At 39.9% G+C, this 20,987-nt stretch overlaps 1 protein-coding gene across 8 annotated transcripts in view; it reads right to left on the bottom strand.

Annotated features, from left to right (window-relative positions):
- The window catches only part of PCGF5 (polycomb group ring finger 5), a 101,911-nt gene that overhangs the window by 18,826 nt on the left and 62,098 nt on the right, over positions 1–20,987 (bottom strand). For 6 of the 8 annotated variants that reach the window (XM_045023343.1, XM_045023344.1, XM_045023340.1 and 3 more), the window contains 3 exons: positions 4,372–4,427; positions 4,199–4,258; positions 1,559–1,630 (listed from right to left, as the gene is read on the bottom strand). In XM_045023343.1, coding sequence (XP_044879278.1) covers positions 1,559–1,630; positions 4,199–4,258; positions 4,372–4,427 — 188 coding nt within the window. The remainder of the gene's footprint in view (positions 1–1,558; positions 1,631–4,198; positions 4,259–4,371; positions 4,428–20,987) is intronic. The other 2 variants (XM_045023346.1, XM_045023345.1) reach the window with 1 other exon arrangement.

Genomic DNA, 20,987 nt, shown 5'->3' with positions numbered 1-20,987 from the left:
TGAGACGTGCGGTGAACAGACCTCACTACTGATATTAATAAAATTATTATAACCTATTCTTAAAACATTAGGTCATAACAAACTTGCTTGTGCCTTTACTGAGTATTAACATATAGTTATAAGCAGATTATAGCCAGGGTGCTTGGTGAGCATGACAAACATGTTTTTAGTTATTTATGTTAGGAGGTTTTCAAGCTAATCAAAGGAATTCCAGGATGCTTCTGCTTCCTGTCACCTCAGGGACAAGTCCCCAAGTATCAAGGGAGATAACTTATGACTTCTAAGAGTGTTTACAAAAACTTGGAAATGCTGCATTTTTAATTTTATCTTGCTTTAACTTTCTATGCCAATTCCTTTTATGCTATGTTTTGGAAAATGGATGTAAACTTGGTTGTTGTGATTGATACTCTGTATAGAATATTGAACTGGAGTTTTAATTGTAAAAATTGCAACTGTTAAAGAATGCTAGAAATATCCTTATTGAAATGGGTTTCTTTCACAATCACTCTAAAATCTTCATTCTGGAAATTCTAGGAAAAATGCCTTATAGAAAACCTTTGTTTATTTCTTAAATATTGAAACGGCATATCTGCAAGTATTCTAAGTGAATGAAAAACATTTAATATGCTTTCCTAGTATCATTGCTATGGTAAAATGCTATAGGTACCAACCTGAAATTTAATAACCTTGCTAAACTGATTTCTAATCTAAGAAGCCTTTTAAGTATGGAATATTTATATTGATGGGAGATAGATTAATTATTTAATATGTAACAACTCCCTCCCCCAACTCAGGAAGACAAGAATCATCTCTCCAAAAATGATGATGAATCAATAAATTCTGTAATGACTATTTAAGCTCTTTAAAAGTTATTTAATTTAAAAAAAGACTATAAAACTAAAAATGTTTATATCAAGAATGTTTGGACTTTTTACAAACAGAATTTCATTTCCTGCTGAACCCTAAAGAAACTGAAGAAATCTCTGAGGCCAGGTCTACACTACAGACTTAGTTTGGTATAACTACATCACTCAGGGGTGTGGATTGTTCACACCAGTAGTTATACTGACCTAACCCTTGGTATAGAAAGAGCTATGCCAGTGGGAGAGGTTTGCCCATCAACACAGCTACTGCCTCTCGCAGAGGTGGATTAACTACGCCAATGGGAGAAACTCTCCCATAGGCATAGGAGTGTCTTCACTTAAGCATTACTGTAGTTCAGCTGTGCCATTGTCGCATTTCAAGTGTAGATCTGCCCTCAGGAAATGGACTGAATAATAAATAAATAAATAACAACAATAAAAGAGATAAAACTCTAACTTTAAAAGATTATCTGGGTAATAAGAGAACAAAGGCAATTAGAGGTCTGCAGCAAATTCATTAAGCAGACTGCCTGCTCGGGAGCTGACAGTGTGACCAAAACCAGGCATGGAGCCCATGAAAGGATGACTGCAGCCAACCTTGAATCTAAACAAGCCTGAAAGAGGTGTATTTTCCTATAATTTCATTAAAATAGAAAGACGAGTATAAAACTCTTAAGTGATCACCCTTCACTCACACTCTCTGCTACCCTGCTCAAGCACTCCTCCACTCATCCTGTCGATCTCTACAAGCAAGCTGCCACAGATACCTAAGAAGAAAAAGAAGGTAACAACTTTGACAATCAGGGTGCAGACACTTCCAGGGAGAACAGGGTGTGTCTGACCCCAGAGAATAAGCTAATGAATCAACTGGTTGTATACAATGTTATTGTGTATAAATATACACCAAAGTAAGGTCTTTTATGAAAGCCTGTAATGTTCTGACCTTGATGGTCATTAGGAGATATGTATGCAGCTTATGGTTATGAATGCACTCATGTATATTTATGTAGAAAATTGTAATAACTGTGGTGCAACTACATCATCACCTCAGAACAGAGGATGAAATAATCAGGCAGAGAAGGGCACCTTCCAGGTTAGTTGTTCACATGAAACCAACTTCAAATACCCATCCATTGTCCAGCCAGAAAGATACAATGGTGGATCATTAAAGTTAATGGAAAGACACTGAAACTGAAAAGAAAACTAAGGAAGGAGGGAGTTTCCCCTGCTCTGTGTAACCATGAATTACCAGAGCCTGAAAGAAAGAAAAACAAAACAAAATGGCACACACTGTTAAAAAGAGAGGAAGGTTTGAAGTGAAGGCTATCCAAAAACTGAGGGCCAGCATCTAAACTGGGTGCTGCTATCTGGGAAACATGGGATCCCCTCTAGAACAGAGGGTATATGCTCGGCACCTGTTCAGAGGCCATAGATAACTTGTATTAGGAAAGGGAATTTAACTAATATAGAAGTGTAAAGACTGAGACGGCATCTTTATGTATATTTTCTGTGTAACGTGTGTTTGCTTTTCCTCTCTATTTCATCTTTGAATCTATGACTTTCTATTAAACAAAAACTTTGGTTTATTTTTACTGCAAACAAGAATTTGTTGTGAAAACTGTGTGGAGTGTGTGCGCCAAAGTGAACTCATGACTGGGGGCAGATTTCACTCCTTCAGGGGTGACAAACCAGAGAAGAAAAGTCCAAGTGTCTGGTAGTTAAGAACTCTGGCAGACTGATTTGGGGGAGATTCGAGACTAGAAGGACTAGTGGGATCAGCCCTACAGGGAGTAACTAGGCAGGTGGAAGCCAGGGTTGAGACCTTTAATGCTTGTAGGCTGGCTACGGGTGTCAAAACTCTTGAGCTCTTTATAGCATAGCAGTAAGGCACCCAAAATTACAAGACAGGTGGTGACAAAACCCCTTACTGATCTAGGTGATCCCCAAAATGTCACAATAACCACACAGGAGCAGCAAAGGCGGGCAAACTTCCAGCCTAGATGACAACCAAGACTTCATCACGGTGAGATGGAAGTAGCCAGCCTACATAACCCCTTTATATTCTACACTTTGATTTACAAAGCAAATAAGTCCTTAGATTAACAACTGAACTATTTGAGGAAGATCTAGAAGGATGAACTGATTAAAAATATATCATACATCTTTAGCTGTATAAATTTACAGTAACTGGTAATTTACAGTGTATTTCCTTGACTCTGCTATATTCCTTTATCTTGTAAATGTGACACCCCTCTTTTAATGGATCATTAGAATGAGTAAATAACACTTTTAACAGTTCTGTTTATCTTTAATAAAAATTAATAAATACAAATATTTTTCTTAAGTTTATTTAATATGTACTTCTAATTATATCTGGTACTTTGTAGTGGACTAGTAAAATTTTGTCTAAATTGTTCTGTAGGCTAACATTAAAATAATTGTATTAAGAGAAAAAATTGAGGTTGCCCTTGTAAAGTTTGCCAAATGTAAACGTACAAAAGAAGTGAGGTAGGAAATGTTATTTTTTCAAACTGAAAAGAGGATATTAAACAGAAAATATATAAAAAAATTATAAAAAGAGTACTTGACAATGTCTCTTTGAAATAGATGATCCTCATACAGCATAATAAATCTCTCTTTGGACTGACAGAGTGTCTTTAAATGGTTTACAAAAAGTCAAACATGCTATGGCATCCAAATCATGAAGCCAGTTTAGAGAATACAAAACCCCTGGATTTTCTGCATTACTTATCAGCTCAATAAAGGACTCTCAAAGATTTTTAAGACTACTAGTGAAAGACAGCCATTCTGGAATCTATATAAAATAGTTGTTTAGCACTTGTGGAAAAACATTTCTGTTATCTGTCAAACCTAATTCTTGACAACCTCCCACTTAACAGCTGGCCAAATCTGATAACAGAAATTAATCTGTATATAAAAGACTCACGTAGTTCTATGTTTTACCGCTGGTTGATTATAACTAGGATCAAAGTAGAAAACATCAAATATGAAAGATATTAAGAATTCAAAGAGAAAGTAGTATGAATCTCAAACATGGGAATATTATTGGGAAATGCAACTAAAAATAAGGATGAAATTGTTAGATTTAAAATTTACAATTGCTGAATAGACAAACATCAGGGTACTGTGGCCCTAATCCTGTAAACATGTACGCAAAGGTGTAATTTTATGCAGTGTAGTTCCAAGCACTGAATTCAATGGAACTGTACACAAACACAAGTATTTGCAGGGAACTGCGGCCTATGGAGGAGCCATTATATTACTTAACAGATACATTATTAAATTTATAGCTAGAACAACAACAAAAAAATCACCTTGTCCATTTTCTGGAGGCTTGTTTTTCTTCCAAAATTCGATCTCACGCTGAAGTTCCTCTAGTTAACATCAAACAAAAGCAAAGTGATGTTTCAGATCAACAATACAGAAATATCACTAGAAATGCTGCTTCCAATAACGCAAAAAAGGTAGCAAAACTAATCAAACTTACGTTCTCGAAGTCCAGGCACCAGCTTAAATATAATTTCCTCTAATGTGTTATCCAACCTTTAAAGGAAGAAAAAAAAAATTCTTTCAAAGAAAGAAGATGCCTATGCAGGATTTTAGACACCCCTTATAAATCATTAAAAACAAATTTAAAAAAGCCTCCTAAACAAGTAGTTCAGTAATTATATAACAAGATGCCTGGTAAGTAATACATCATTCACAATCCAGTAGATTTCAAAATGGAAAAAAAAGAAAAAACATGAGAAAAATATATTCACACTTATCTCCTCTCACCCATTCCTTGCACTGATTTGTTACAGATTCAGGCATAACTTCAGGTGTCAGTATTTAAAAAAATACAGAGAAAAAGTGGGGGAAGAAAGAGGAGAAAAACAATCTCACTATATAGAACATTCACAGTATTTTTCAATTTCTGTCACATGAAAATTATTGTGTATCACTGTGAAGTGGTTCACTTAATATTTGAAAAGGACAATTGGAAAATGGCAAAATGTAACCAACCCTTCCCCCTATCCCATTTTAAGATGGCGGCCACTGTAGCCAACTTTAAATAATAAATTCATTGACCGTAATGTTTCTCTGGTAAATTTCTGGTTATGACTTTTTTTTTCTGGACTAAAGAACATTGCTATAAACTATTATGATCATAAGCATTTTTAAGATGTCCATCACCACAGTATCAAGGTACCATCAAACAAAGCAATGACACACCATCTCTTTAAAATAATTAAAAACAGGTATCCATACAGAAAAATAACCACCAGGTTAATATAGAGTGCTAGCACACACAAACATTATGTTTCATAAGGTTATAGTTAGTGTCACAAACTAACAAAAGGAAGGCTACTTACAGATAAAGATAGCAAATATATTTTTGTCTCGATTTGTGTAAACTGACATGGGTAACTATCTAGTACTGAAGTTGTTATCTTAAACTTTGTGCAACAAGACAGAATATGCTTCTGCTATCACTTCTACCAGCCTGGATAGGAACTCAGTTTCTATGATACTGCTTTTTTATATATTAACAAAAAACATACAGTTTTCTATAGTAAATAATCTTCAGATTAAAAAAGAATGTATGTATTTTGGGTATGAACAATACAGACTATTGATAAAATAATCTAACGGCTCCATCTAAAATATAACTATGCATTACAGAATAGTAAAACCATAGGGTTAAATTCAACAGTGATATAAAGGGAGGTGCAGATTGGAGTAGGTGGTAGAAGCATAATTTACATGGATATTGCACTAATTGGGTGTGGGAAATGAATGTAATTTACACACCAGAGAACAGAAGGACAAGAACGAAAACAAAAAGTAAAGTAAAAAATAAAGCAAAGATGATTCCACTCTACTTTGTCAAGCTGGTAGCCAAGAGGTGTAAGAAAGTGGTTGGCTGGGGCGGGCTTGCTTTTATATCCTTCTGTAAGTTTCTTTTCCTGAACACCCCACTTTCTGCATCCTCAGTCTGGACACTCATTACGCTAAACCCTTGGTCCCTCTTCTGGCTGCTTTGCTGGGGACTCACCCTGGACTCCTCCTGCTGAGAATCCCACAGCTGACACAAAGCTAGAGTAGTTGGCTCAATGCAACTTGTTTCACTTCTTCACACAGAGGGCGTGATGGAGGTGGGACATGCTAGGAGCGGGTCTGAGCACACAGAGCTCTGCCAGATCCCCCAGGACGCTGACTGGTTGCTGCCAGCATAAGTTAGAGGCTGCTCTAAATTATGCTGGGAATCCTTCTGGACATCAGCCAGTGCAGGATCAAGGAAGCAAAAAGGTGGCTTTGAGCCATCTCCCAGCTTTCCCCAAGCTGCAAGGAGCGTGAATTTGGCACAGCTGAGAACTGAGCTACTGGGTGCCAAATTGATGCCAGCTGTGCTACTTTTCCATTTACACTGGTTTTGTGATCCAGCTACACCCAACAGGAGTTGAACTTATTTAATCCAGGTCTAAATTTGGTCAAGAGACAGTTGTCCTAATAGGTTTTTAAGTCTTTAGTTCAGCTACAGTCTCTCATAAAAAACCCACTACATACTGTATTTATGGTTAGACACTACGTACATGGGCGTTTAGAGACTTAAAAATACAGGGTTTTGATATTAATTCGCTCTCAATTTTCTGATCACTAAAATATGACATGACCCATTTTTTCAATACAGCTGCCAAGAACAGGTATAATCTTTTCCAGAAAATAACATGCATCTATGTTTTTATTGCTAAAGCTAAGGATGTTCTTTTACCTCTCTTAATCTCACCCACTCTCCTGTCCACTTAGTCTATCCTCTTCTTTCTACCTCTTCACCTCTCCTTTTGGTCTCCTCTCCCTCTCTGTTTCCTCTTCTCTCCTGTTTTCTCTTCCTTCCTCTCCTCACTGTTTCATCTCCTCTCACCAACAGTAAAGTACGCTGTTCAGAACCTGGACAACAAACAGGACTCTAAGGCAAACAAATAAGGTACAATATAATAATACTAGGGAAACAAAACAATTCTAGAGTCACTCAGAGGTCACATAAAAAATGCAATGCTTGCTGTTGGATTATGTGAGATGTCTATAGTACACGCTACTTGCCCTCACAATAATGAATAATGTAAAAGAGAAAATGCACTCATACACACACCTCCTTTAATTTTCAGAATCAAAATTCAAGGAAAAGAGCATGTTATTTTCTGGAAATTATGGCAAATCTCTGTGTTAAAAATATGGAAGTGCTAATTAACATTTTCTAACACCAATATTAATATTTTCTAAACAAAAAATCCTTAAATTTCCCATCCCGGACCCCTTATCATGCATATTAGATATTAACAACTTGCAAAATGACAATGTAGCAAACCAAGCTGTTTGAAGATGTGTGTGTGCATCATCTGAAACTCCTAACTGCAGTTTGTTTATTTAGATTAATAGACTTTAAGGTCATAAGGGACCATCATGATCATCTAGTCTGACCTCCTATACATTACAGGCCACAGAACCCCATCCACCAACTCCTGTAACAGAGCCATAACCTGTCTTGAGTTAATGAAGTCCTCAAATCATGATTTAAAAGCAGTGATACTTCGACTTAGGCTCGCAAGTGGCTCTGTAAAGCGTCTCCTGAAGCTCTTTGTGGCACATGACATTAAAACACTGTGTGATTTAATTATTAACCAATCAGGATTCTTTTACTATGTTATTAACCAACTGTAGTTGATAAAATAATAATACTTAGTCAGTCATTTTGCTCTGTGTGTGTGTAAATAAATTTAAATAAATAAATAAATAACTTTTTTTAAAAAAAATCAGTTAACATTACTGTGACTCTTTTGGGTATTGTTGATCGCTAATTTGACTCCTGAAGAATGGAGGTCTGAGTATTGCTGATGTAAAGACTTCAAGTTACAGAGAATCCACTATTTACTCTAGTTTAAACCAGCAAGTGACCTGTGCCCCATGCTGCTGAGGAAGGTGAAAAAACCCCAGGGTCTCTGCCAATCTGACCTGGAGGGAAAATTTCTTCCTGACCCCAAATATGGTGATCAGTTAGACTCCAAGCATGATGGCAAGATCCACCAGCCAGACACCTGGGAAGGAATTTCATTGTAGTAACTCAGAGCCCTCCCCATCTAATGTCCCATCCCCAGCAATTGGAGAGACTTGCCAGTATCAGTCGCAGATGGGCCACATGCCAGTGTAGGCAATCCCATCATGCCATCTATTACAGCATTCACATCCTACATGCCACTATAATAATCTTTGTACAAAATATGCATTGTAAGTATCATTTGAAAACTAATAACTCACTGGCCAATATCATCATGATTATTTATATATAAAGTTATAAACAGCTACATTAGATCTGAAATGTGTTTACCAGACAAGTCTGGGTAAACCAGCTTCTCAAAGACAAAGGATAAGATGACAACTCTAACCAGATATCATAAAAGTTGATGGGCAATCATCTATCAAGTGGCCACTTTTTGGCAAGGAAGAGAGGCAAGTACAAACAGATCTGTATCTTAGCAAACAATAGCCTGAAACCTCTTTCACCACAAGGCTCCAACCTAACAGCAGCAATTAATTTTATCTAGGGATAGCCCTCTGGAAAATACACTTCAAAAGAGGGACTGGACTATAAAGTGAGGGGAAAACACCCCAAGATATCTCTCCCTATCCATCTCTCTCTCTTTCACCTAAAAAGACAAAAGGAACAGATTTCGGGAGCAGATCCTGGCCTGAGAATCTGGTCAGCAATGTTACTGGGAACCACTTTGTAACCAACTGGTTAGGATATTATTCTCAAGCCTCCCCAGGAAAGGGGGTGCAGGGTTTGGGGGATATTTTGGGGGAGGTAGGGCTCCAAGTGGCCCTTCCTGAATGTTTGTTTAAATCACTTGGTGGTGTCAGTTATACCAAGGGCAAGGAAGGAATTTGTGCCTTGGGGAAGATTTAAACCTAAGCTGGTAGAAATAAGCTTAGGGGATCTTTCATGTGGGTCCCCACATCTGTACCCCAGAGTTTAGAGTGGGGAGGAAACCCTGACATGGTGTAAGTGGTAGGATCAATTTGAACCAGAAGCACAGACCTGAGGAGTTTAAAAACATTTTTTCTTTTGGCTGCTTGAAAGCCAGGAAGGTTGTTTTTTTTTTAAAAAGGACTCTTTTTTTAAAAAGCTGATAGCACCTGGAGTTTTTTTCTCTGACTGAGGGCAGGGTAGTTAACTTCCTGCAGGGGAATTCACAAGGTTTTTTTTTTCTTTCTTTCTTTCTAGCTCTCGGGTTAGGCTAGGTTAAGCACAGGAAGGCTAGGATGATGGACAGTGAAGTCCAAAAAAAATTAAAATTAGCCAGATTCGAAGCTAAAGAGAGACAAAAAGAAAATGATAGACAGATGGCCTCAAGGCGCTTGAAGTTGGAGGCACAAACAGCCAGAGAAGAGACTGCCCACAAGAAAGCTATGAAAGCAGAAAGAGCCAGAGAGGAGGCTGCCCTCAAGAGAGCTATGAAAGACCGGAAGCATGAACAGGAGGAGAGGGAAAGAGAGAGGAAGCATAACCTCACTGTTATGGAGTTAAAAAGACAGCTGCTGAAGGGTTCTGGCTCCACTCCACCAAAAATCCACAAATGGGAGTGACTATGTCCACAGTATAATAAATCCAGTGATAATGCTGAATATTTCATCACCTTTGAAAGACTGTGCACCCTCCATGCAATTCCTGATGATCACAAGATGACCACATTGGTAGCAAAATTGACTGGAAGAGCTCTGGACATATTCAATAAGATGCCTATTGATGATGCTTCTGACCATGGTGCATTTAAGGATTTGGTTTTAAAACAATTTCAAATTACCCCTGAAACTTACAAAGTAAAATTTAGAGCCCTTAAGAGTGGGGCTGGAGTAAGTAATGTGGCTTATGTAAACCAGATGAAGGATCTGTTAGATAAATGGGTCAAAGGAAAGGTTGTAATTAGCTTTGAAGGAATGTGTGATTTGGTTGTACAGGAGCAGTTCCTGACTATGACCAATGATGATGTAAAACAGTGGTTATGGAATAAAAAAAATGGACTCAGCAGAAAGTCTTGCTTCTTATGCTGATCAATATGAGCAGTCCCAGACCGCCAAAGAGGCAGGGAAAATCAGAACAAAACAGGTGGAGGTAGCAGAGAGGAACAACCCGGGTCGCAGTTTGGGTGGATACCAGAAGGGATACCCCGAGACCACACCATACCACCGGGGGCAGCCCAAGGCCCCACCTACACCCCAAGGAAAACCCCAGACATCTTACCGTCCCACCACACCATTCTTCAGCAACCCACCTCGCCCCACTGACCAGTCAGTTGGGCGATGTTTTAAATGTAACGAGCTGGGGCATGTAAAGGCCAAGTGTCCCAAGAACCCTAAGAGAGTACAGTTCATTGTACTCAGTTCATTCAAGCATATTCTCACCAGCAACTGCACACCGCACCATAGTAACTCTAGCTCAGGAATCAATCCATGCAACAAACCTCGATGCCAACTCTGCCCACATATCTACACCAGCAACACCATCACAGGACCTAACCAGATCAGCCACACCATCACCGGTTCATTCACCTGCACGTCCACCAATGTAATATATGCCATCATATGCCAGCAATGCCCCTCTGCTATGTACATCGGCCAAACTGGACAGTCTCTAAGGAAAAGGATAAATGGACACAAATCAGACATTAGGAATGGCAATATACAAAAACCTGTAGGAGAACACTTCAACCTCCCTGGCCACACAATAGCAGATCTTAAGGTGGCCATCCTGCAGCAAAAAAACTTTAGAACCAGACTTCAAAGAGAAACTGCTGAGCTCCAGTTCATCTGCAAATTTGACACCATCAGCTCAGGATTAAACAAAGACTGTGAATGGCTTGCCAATTACAGAACCAGTTTCTCCTCCCTTGGTTTTCACACCTCAACTGCTAGAACAGGGCCTCATCCTCCCTGATTGATCTAACCTCGTTATCTCTAGCTTGCTTCTTGCTTGCTTATATATACCTGCCCCTGGAAATTTCCACTACTTGCATCCAAAGAAGTGGGTATTCACCCACGAAAGCTCATGCTGCAAAACGTCTGTTAGTCTATAAGGTGCCACAGGATTCTTTGCTGCTTTTACAGAACCAGACTAACACGGCTACCCCTCTGATACTTCATTGTACCAGTGTCCCACCAAAGGCCCTCAGGTCCAGATGCCTCCCAGATACCCTCAGAGCGAAGGGAAATTGTAAGTGTGGGCAGAAAGTAGGTTACAGCATGGAGGGACACTGGAGCCCACGTGTCAGCTATCCACTGATCCTTAGTGGACCCCAACTTAATCAACCCAGAGGTCCAAGTGACGATTCAACCCTTCAAGTCAACCTCTTTTGACTTGCCTACAGCCAGGTTGCCTGTCCAGTACAAGGGGTGGTCAGGAATGTGGACTTTTGCAGTCTATAATAATTATCCCATTCCCATGCTGCTGGGGGAAGACTTGGCCCACCACGTGAAGCAGGCCAAGAAGGCGAGAATGGTCACCCGCAGCTAGGCTAAGCAAGCCTTCACACCTAGCTCTGTTTCTGAGCCTTCTACCAGGGCCCCGTCTGTGTTACCAAAGACCCAGATGAAGGTGATAGAACCGGACCCCATGCCAACATCTGCAACAGCAGTAGTAGAACCAGGTGCAAAGAGCCAGCCAGAGCCAGTCCCAGAACTGGAACTGGCAGAGTAACCAGCACCAGAACCATTGCCAGCATTGAATCCAGCGCTTGCAACCACGTCTACAACCCCAACGCCAGAGGGCACCATTGAGCCTGCACTGGCAGCAGCAAATAAACCTACACAAGAGGCTCAGCCAGAGCCTGAAATACAACAAAGTGCACAAGCAAAAAGCGGTTCATAGTCAACGGAAACAGCTCCATCACCTACATTGCTTCCAGAGGGACCAAGTCCACAATCCAGTAAGGAACCAATATCTCCAGCATCAAAGGAACAGTTCCAGGCCGAACAGAAAGCAAATGAAAGCCTCCAGGGAGCTTGGACGGTGGCACGGAGCAACCCACCGCCTCTCAGCTCTTCTAATCGATCCCTGTTTGTTGTAGAAAGAGGACTTTTATACAAGGAAACTTTCTGGTGGGCACCAGGAAGACTGGCATCCTCAGAAACAGTTGGTAGTTCCAACTGTATCGTGTAAAGCTCTTGAGCTTAGCCCATGATCATCCTAGTGGCCATGCTGGGGTGAACAGGACCAAATACCATTTGGGGAAGTCCTTCCACTGGGAGGAAATGGGCAAGAACGTTTCTACCTATGTCCAGTCTTGTGAGGTATGCCAAAGAGTTGGAAAACCCCAAACCAGGTAAAAGCCCCTCTCCAGCCACTCCCCATAATTGAGGTTTCATTTCAGCAAGTAGCTATGGTTATTTTGGGTCCTTTTCCAAAAAAGACACCCAGAGGAAAGCAGTACATACTGACTTTCATGAATTTTGCCACCCATTGGCCGGAAGCAGAAGCTCTCAGCAACACCAGGGCTAAAAGTGTGTGTCAGGCACTAACAGACATTTTTGCCAGGGTAGGTTAGCCCTCTGACATCCTTACAGATTCAGGAACTAATTTCCTGGCAGGGACCATGAAAAGCCTTTGGGAAGCTCATGGGGTGAACCACTTGGTTGCCACCCCTTACCACCATCAAACAAATGGCCTGGTGGAGAAGTTTAATGGAACTTTGTGGGCCATGATATGTAAATACGTGAATAAGCACTCCAACGATTGGGACTTAGTGTTGCAGCAGTTGCTCTTTGCCTACAGGGCTGTACCACATCCAAGTTTAGGGTTTTCACCATTTGAACTTGTGTATAGCCACTTGTGGTGCCCTCTGGTTAAGGGGCCATTACAGTTGGTAAAGCAGTAATGGAAGGGGTTTATGCCTTCTCCAGGAACTAACGTTCTGAACTTTGTAAACAACCTACAAAACAGCCTCCGAGCCTCTTTAGCTCTTGCTAGAGAAAACCTAAAAGTCGCTCAGAAAGAGCAAAAAGCCTGGTATGATAAACATGTCAGAGAGCGTTCCTTCAAAGTAGGGAACCAACTCATGGTCCAGAAGGCGCTCCAGGCCCATAAGATGGAAGCATCGTGAAAAGGGCCATTCACGGTCCAAGAGCAACTGGGAGCTTTTAACTATCTCATAGCATCCCCCACCTCAAACCGAAGGCCTAAAGTGTACCATGTTAATTCTCTAAAGCACTTTTATTCCAGAGAATTAAAGGTTTGTCAGTTTACCACCCAGGAAGGAGAGGATGCTAAGTGGCCTAAAGGTGTCTACTAGAAAGAAAAAAGTAACGGTGGCGTGGAAAAGGTAAACCTCTCCATGACCCTTGGATGTATGCAGCAACAGCAGGTCAAGGAGCTGTGCACTAGCTTCGCACTGATGTTCTCAGCCACCCCAGGATGGACCAAACGGGCATACCACTCCATTGACACAGGTAATGCTCGCCCAATTAGAGCCCAACCTTAGCAGGTGGCTCCTCAAGCCAAAACTGCTATAAAACAGGAGATCCAGAACATGCTACAGATGGGGGTAATCCGCCCGTCTAACAGTGCATGGACATCTCCAGTGGTTCTACTTCCCAAACCGGATGGGGAAATATGCTTTTACGTGAACTAACATAAGCTAAATGCTGTGACTCACCCAGACAACTATCCAATGTCATGCACAAATAAGCTACTGGAGAAACTGGGACGTGCCCAGTTCATCTCTACCTTAAACTTAACCAAGGGGTACTGACTAGTACCGCTAAATAAATCCTCCAAGGAAAGATCAGCCTTCATCACCCATATAGGGCTGTATACATTTAATGAGCTCCCTTTCGGGCTGCAAAATGCAGCCGCCATCTTCCAAAAACTTGTAAATAGTCTCCTAGCGGAATTGGAAGAATCTGCAGTTGCCTACCTTAATGATGTGGCCATCTTTTCTGATTCATGGGCAAAACACCTGGAGCATCTCCAGAAGGTCTTCATGTGCATAAGGGAGGCAGGACTAACTGTTAAAGCTAAAAAGTGTCAAATAGGCCTAAACAGAGTGAATTACCTTGGACACCAGGTGGATCAAGGGACTATCAAAGTAAATGCTATCCAAAAGTGGCTTGTCCCAAAGTCAAAAAAACAGGTCCAACCCTTCTTAGGCTTGGCTGGACATTTCAGGCGATTTGTACCCAACTACCGCCAAATCGCCACCCCATTGACAGACCTAACCAAAAAAACCCAGCCAAATGCAGTTCAGTGGACTAAAGAGTGTCAGAAGGCCTTTAACCAGCTTAAATCAACACTCATGTCTGACTCTGTGCTAAGGGCCCCAGACTTTGACAAACCTTTCCTAGTAACCACAAATGCATCCAAGCGTGGTGTGGGAGCAGTTTTAATGAAGGAAAGACCGATCAAAAATTCCATCCTGTCGTGTTTCTCAGTAAAAAAATGTCTAAAAGGGAAAGCCACTGGTCAATCAGCAAAAACGAATGTTACGCCATCATATACGCACTGGAGAAGCTACACCCATATGTTTGGGGACGGCGTTTCCACCTGCAAACCAACCATGCTGCGCTAAAGTGGCTTCATATCATCAAGAACAATAACAAAAAACTTCTTCGGTGGAGTTTAGCTCTCCAAAATTTTAATTTTAAAATCACAGCCAGTGTGGAGCAGGCTGTCCAGCACCATCTGTGATTTGGGGGGAGGGGGGGGCCGTGTCATAAACATCCATTTAAGGGTAGCATAAAATCCCTCCTTACCCTGTAAAGGGTTAATCCCTCCTTTACCTGTAAAGGGTTAAGAAGCTCAGATAACCTGGTTGGCACCTGACCAAAAGGACCAATAAGGGGAGAAGATACTTTCAAATCTGTGGGAGAAGGTTTTTGTTTTGTGTCCTTTGTTCTCTCCGGGACATCGAGGAACCAGGGCAAGGAAAATACATCTCCCTAAGCCGTATCTGAATTAAGCTTCTAATATTACAGAAATAGTAAGTAATAGCAAGGAAATGCGTTAGATTATCTTTTGTTTTAGCTTGTGAGTTTTCCCTGTGCTAAGAGGGAGGATTAGCCCTGTTTTTGTAACTTTAAAGTTTTGCCTAGAGGGGAAATCCTCTGTGTTTTGAATCTTTTTGTTACCCTGTAAAGTTATCTTCCATCCTGATTTTACAGAGGTGATTCTTTTATTTTTTTTAAAATAAACTTCTTTTAAATAACCTGATTATTTTTCAGTGTTCTAAGACCCAGGGGGTTTGATCTGTGCTCACTTTGTAAACAATTGGCTAGGATATTATTCTCAAGCCTCCCCAAGAAAGGGGGTGTAGGGGCATGGGGGGATACTTTGGGGGAGGTAGGACTCCAAGTGGCCCTTCCTGAATGTTTGTTTAAATCACTTGGTGGTGGCAGTGATACCAAGGGCAAGGAAGGAATTTGTGCCTTGGGGAAGTTTTTAACCTAAGCTGGTAGAAATAAGCTTAGGGGGTCTTTCATGCGGGTCCCCACATCTGTACCCTAGAATTTAGAGTGGGGAGGAAACCCTGACACCCTGCATCAAAAAAACCTCCAAACGTACAGAACAGCATAAAACATCAAATGTAAATACCAGCTTTAGACTTGCCCCTGACATTTTTATTTTTAAAAGACAGGATGAATTACATGAGCAAAGCAATTCTCCACTACTAATTGTGTGTCACAGGCAAACTGAAAACTAATTCAGGTTCGCTGGTGTCCATAGAGCAGGATATCAAAAGAGTGTGATCCTACCTTCTTGGTGCACCCAAAGCCCCCAATGATTTTTGGTGCATACATAATTTTGGTTAGACAGGGAATGCAGAACAGGTCCCAAAGTGATTTTAACAATGTAACGTCCCTCAGAAAGTGACTCTCCAATTTCTAGATTGACACAGAACTTCACAGTTAACTTTGCAATTTAGACAGGCCCTGAACACTAGTAACTGAAAGATATATTTAACAAAAAATAACACTTATGGCAATTACTCAGAAGTTAGTTTATAATGATATAGTACCTATATTTCAAAAATCTAACTGATTCAAACGTAATAACATAGTTCACTCATATTTCACTGAGACGTTTCAAGCGTAATAAACTACAGTGTAATTCATTTTTAGTTAAAACTTCATATATAGTGTTTAATGCCATTGCACATAAAATATTATTCCATTCTCAAGCAATGATAAGGAGAGGCTCTCTGAAAACGCATCATGTAAAATATATATAGCAAGCCATATAGTCAACATCAGAAGACTCAGTTTGATATTTCTGCTCACCTGCTCTTCTGATTACTTTGAGTTTAAGATATTTTTAAAACTGTTTTTTATAAACTGTAACTGTCATAGGTCTCACCCCCACTTGGAGCTGTTGGGTTCCAATGTGGGGATCTGCACTGGTTTCCCTCTAAACTAAAATCCTAGTTTAGATCTAGTAAAAGCTGCCACCACTCAATCAGGTATGTGGATTGAGACACAGTCCTTCCCCAAAATCTTAGGGGATTCCAAGAGCCCCAAATCCATGGAGTTCTTACACCCAGGAGAAATAAACCATTCCCCCCTGCTTCCTCCCCCCTCCCTTTTCCTAGGAGAGACACCGGGATTTAACTACAGAGGGATACCTCCCCTTCCCCTTTCTCTGAGAATCCACCCAAAGAAAGATCAACCAAGTCCTTAATAGAAAAGAATTTATTAAAGAATAAAAAAAAGAAAAGTCACTGTCTCTGTAACCAAGATGGAACAATGCAGGGTCTAAACTTATTAATCTCTGGAGAGAATTCCCCCTCCCCCTTTCTTTCTCAGGTCTGGTCCACACTAAGAAGCGGGGTCGAACTAGGGTACGCAAATTCAGCTACGTGAATAGCGTAGCTGAATTCGAAGTACCCTAGTTCGAACTACTCACCCGTCCAGACGCCGCGGAATCGAAGTCCGCGGCTCCAAGGTCGACTCCGCCACCGCCTTTTGCAGTGGTGGAGTACCGGAGTTCGAACTATCGCTTCCGGAGTTCGAACTATCGCGTCCAGATTAGACGCGATAGTTCGAACTCCGAGAAGTCGAACTCACCGCGTCGACCCGGCTCGTAAGTGTAGACTAGCCCTCAGTGAAAGCAAAGTAACAGCAAACAGGAATAAAGAATTTCCTTTAGCAAACACACAATTGCAAATATAGAAAGCAACTCAAAAGACTAATCCGCCTTTCTAATTAATACTTACTATTAAATAGTAGAAACTACTCCAGGAGAACTTGGAGACATGACTGTCCTCTCTTAGATCCAAAGAGAGCTCTGAGCAAAACAAGGAACACAGACAAAGGCTTCCCTCCACAGAGATTTGAAATTATCCTGTTCCTTGATTGGTCCTCTGGTCAGGTGTTTCTCAGGTTACTGAGCTTGTTAACCCTTTCCAGGGAAAAGAGACCTTAACCCTGATCTGTTTATTTATGACAGTAACTAGCAAGTTTTATGAAGGTTCTTGTCAAATAAACCCCTTTTAAGGTAACTGGATTTAAGAAAACTTCCCACAGAATATTGCTGTTTCTGCAGTTCTAGCCTGTGGTCTTATTTTGTTTTCACCTCCATATTTCCTGCCTAGAGCACAAAATTATTTATATATTTCAGAAATGAATTTTTCATATAAATTCTCACATCAACAGAGAAATATTTCTACTATATTTTAGTTTTCAGTGTATAAATAGCATTGTTTGTGCTACACACCATCTTCTAAGAGGACAAACACAGTGCATCAGAGTCACTCAGGCACTATGGTGAGGGGAAGCAATATGAATACCTATAAACATTTATATATAGCATATATAACAAGAGAGAGAGCCTTTCACACCTACCCTCCCCAAAAGCTTAGAATAACAGTTTTTGAGATACTTATTAACCAAACTGGTCAGATGCAGCTGAATATCACCCTGTCTTTTTTGTATATAATTTAAACATGTCATTCTCCCATGAACTGCTCTACATACAAACACCTAACCATAAATCCACAGGCAGCTTGTAGCTGTCACAAGGGAGTAAACAAATAAACAACTCTGATGAAATTAAGACCTGAATATTTGCTCTTATATTGACACCATATGGATCTTTTCTTCACTTTTAATCATAAGCTCTACTGGTACAATATCTGTTACAAAATAAGAAAAACTCAGACTACATTACTGGCGTAAAAGGTTGGGGGCTGTTTTTTTTTTACCCTTGCAGAAAGCAAGAGATAGTTGCTGGGCACAAAGAGATGGTAGGTAGTCCATCATGCTTCCTCAAAAATTACCATTAATATTAAACTACTTTTTTAAGCATATGAGACAGACACCTATTACAGCTTTTCCCAGATGATTTTAGATCAATTATAGTAAGTTTCACCATGCAAACTGTACCTCAGGGAATAGTTAATTTCTTATCTGTTAATTTGGTTTCTTCAGTTCCCGTTGAAAGCCCAGACAATGGGTAAATGTCCTCTTTTCAGCAGAGAGAAAAAATACCAAACCAAACCCACCAACCTAGCTCCTGTGATATCACTCCCTCTATACAGCAGTCTGGCTGTCTCCCAATTTTACTTTAGATAGAAGTTACCTGAACAATATAAACCTTACCAATGTAAAGGAACTACATGGACAATTATTCAAAGAGAAACTCAACCCTAACTCAAAACAGCCCCACAAAAATTGTGGGTTATATACTGTGTGGTATAGAGGAATATGGAACAACAAAATTACTTATCCCTAATACATCTTTACTCTATCCAGTAAGAAACTGCAGAGTAGGCGCCTATAAAAAACCCAGGAAGTAAAAGACTAGTGTGCACAACTGGGCACATTTGAAGACCTTGGAGGAGGTGAAAAGCTGTCAGGACATTGCATCCCCAAATCTGCTAACCCTTTGGTAAAAAGGACTGACCCAAGGGGGAAGGCAACTTTCAGATGCTTCTTTAACAATTTAAAATGTGAGTGTCTCTTGTAGGTCAAAACTACCAAAGTGATTTTTCCCTACCAAGTTTGTAGCCTTAATGCTTGTCAAACTAGAGCATCCACAACAAAGATGGAAGTCCTGATACTATAACAGATGAAATTTCAGTGTTAATAAATGCACAGTAATGCACACTGGAAAACATAATCTCAACTATACATATAAAATGATGGGGTTTAGATTTGCTGTTACCACTCAAGAAAGAGATCTTGGAATCATTGTGGACAGCTCTCTGAAAACATCCACTCAGTATGAAGCGGCAGCTAAAAAAGCTAATAGAATGTTGGGAATCATCATGAAAAGCGATAGATAACAAGACAGAAAATATATTGCCTCTATATAAATCCCTGGTATGCTCACATCTTGAATGCAGTGTGCAGATCTGTTGCCCCATCTCAGAAAAGATATACTGGAATTGGAAAAGGTACAGAAAAGGGCAACAAAAATTATTAAGGATATGGAACAACTTCCATATGAGGAGAGATTAATAAGACTGGGACTTTTCAGCTTGGAAAAGAGATCACTAAGGGAGGATATGATGGAGGTCTATAAAATCATGACTGGTATGTCGAAAGTACATAAGTGTTATTTACTCCTCATAACACAATGACTAGGGGTCACCACATGAAATTAACAGGCAGCAGGTTTAAAACAAACAAAAGGAAGTATTTATTCACACAACACACAGTCAGTCTGTGGAACTCTTTGCCAGAAGATGTTGTGAAGGCCAAGACTATAACAGGGTTCGAAAAAGAACTAGATAAATTGATGGAGGACAGGTCCATCAATGGCTATTAGCCAGGATGGACAGGGATGCAAAATGATGCTCTGAAATTTCCGTAGCCTCTGTTTGCCAGAAGCTGTGAACAGGTGACAGGAGGTGAATCACTTGATGAATACCTGTTCTGTTCATTCCCTCTGAAGCACCTGGCATTGGACATTGTCAGAAGATAGGATGCTGGGCTAGATGGACCATTGGTCTGATCCTGTATAGCCGTTCTTATGTTGTTATGCCATTGCAGAGAAAAATCTCAAAAGTCTCTATCTAGGAAAAAAAGTGCTCATCAGTCTGCCTTGGAAACCAGTATTGTAGACAGCCGTGACAGGTTGCTGGGGCACTATCTGGTCCTTAGTTAACAAGGGATTAACCTCAGTTCAACTTCACCCTCCTCTTGGCACCTGTACTCTGGGAAGAACCATAAAATAACTGCTTGAGGGACACAGAGGGAAGAATGCCTATGGAAAGACAGGGCTCCATAACCAAGGTCACAGAACTGAGTTGAACTCTAGGTTGTCATCTAATTTTTTTTTTTTTTGCCTGTGTCAACTCAGTTTTGGGGGATAGTAAAAAAAACCAAACCAAGTATTTTCTGTGAATTTTCAAACAAATTACAATATTTTCACTTTGTTCAAAAATCTTCACGGAAATGTTTCAGTGAAATTAAAATTGTCTTGATTTAAATAATCATTTTGTTTCAGTTATAAGAGGAATTACTGTTGTTCCCATCGCCATCTCTCCCACTGGAAAAGGGGGGGAAAACGTATCAAAAAAATTTTCGATTCAAAATAATTTTCATTTTGATTCATTTCACTGAAAATTTTTAAGGAAACAAAAAATTCCATTTCCTCCAAAAAGCCATTTTGCATCCAAACATTTTTCGATGAAAATTTTTCAGAGGCATGATTGATTTTATTTCTGAATACGTTTATATATAAGGGCTGTTGATTAATCACAGTTAACTCACGTCATTAACTTAAAAAAATTAATCACGATTAATCGCACTGTTAAACAACAGAATACCAATTTAAATTTATTAAATATTTGTGGATGTGTTTCTACATTTTCAAATATATTGATTTCTATTATAACAAAATACAAAGTATACAGTACTCACTTTATATTAGTTTTTATTACAAATATTTGCACTGTAAAAATGATAAACAAAATAAATAGTATTTTTCAATTCACCTCATACAAGTACTGTAGTGCAATCTCTATTGTGAAAGTGTAACTTACAAATGTAGATTTTTTTTTGTTACATAACTGCACTCAAAAACAAAACAATGTAAAACTTTAGAGCCTACAAGTACAGTCAGTCCTACTTCTT

The sequence above is a fragment of the Mauremys mutica genome, chromosome 7 (assembly GCF_020497125.1).
Source record: "Mauremys mutica isolate MM-2020 ecotype Southern chromosome 7, ASM2049712v1, whole genome shotgun sequence".
Lineage (NCBI taxonomy): Eukaryota > Metazoa > Chordata > Testudines > Geoemydidae > Mauremys > Mauremys mutica.
Note: the sequence above shows the minus strand (reverse complement) of the source record. Positions and strands in the feature narration are given on the sequence as shown.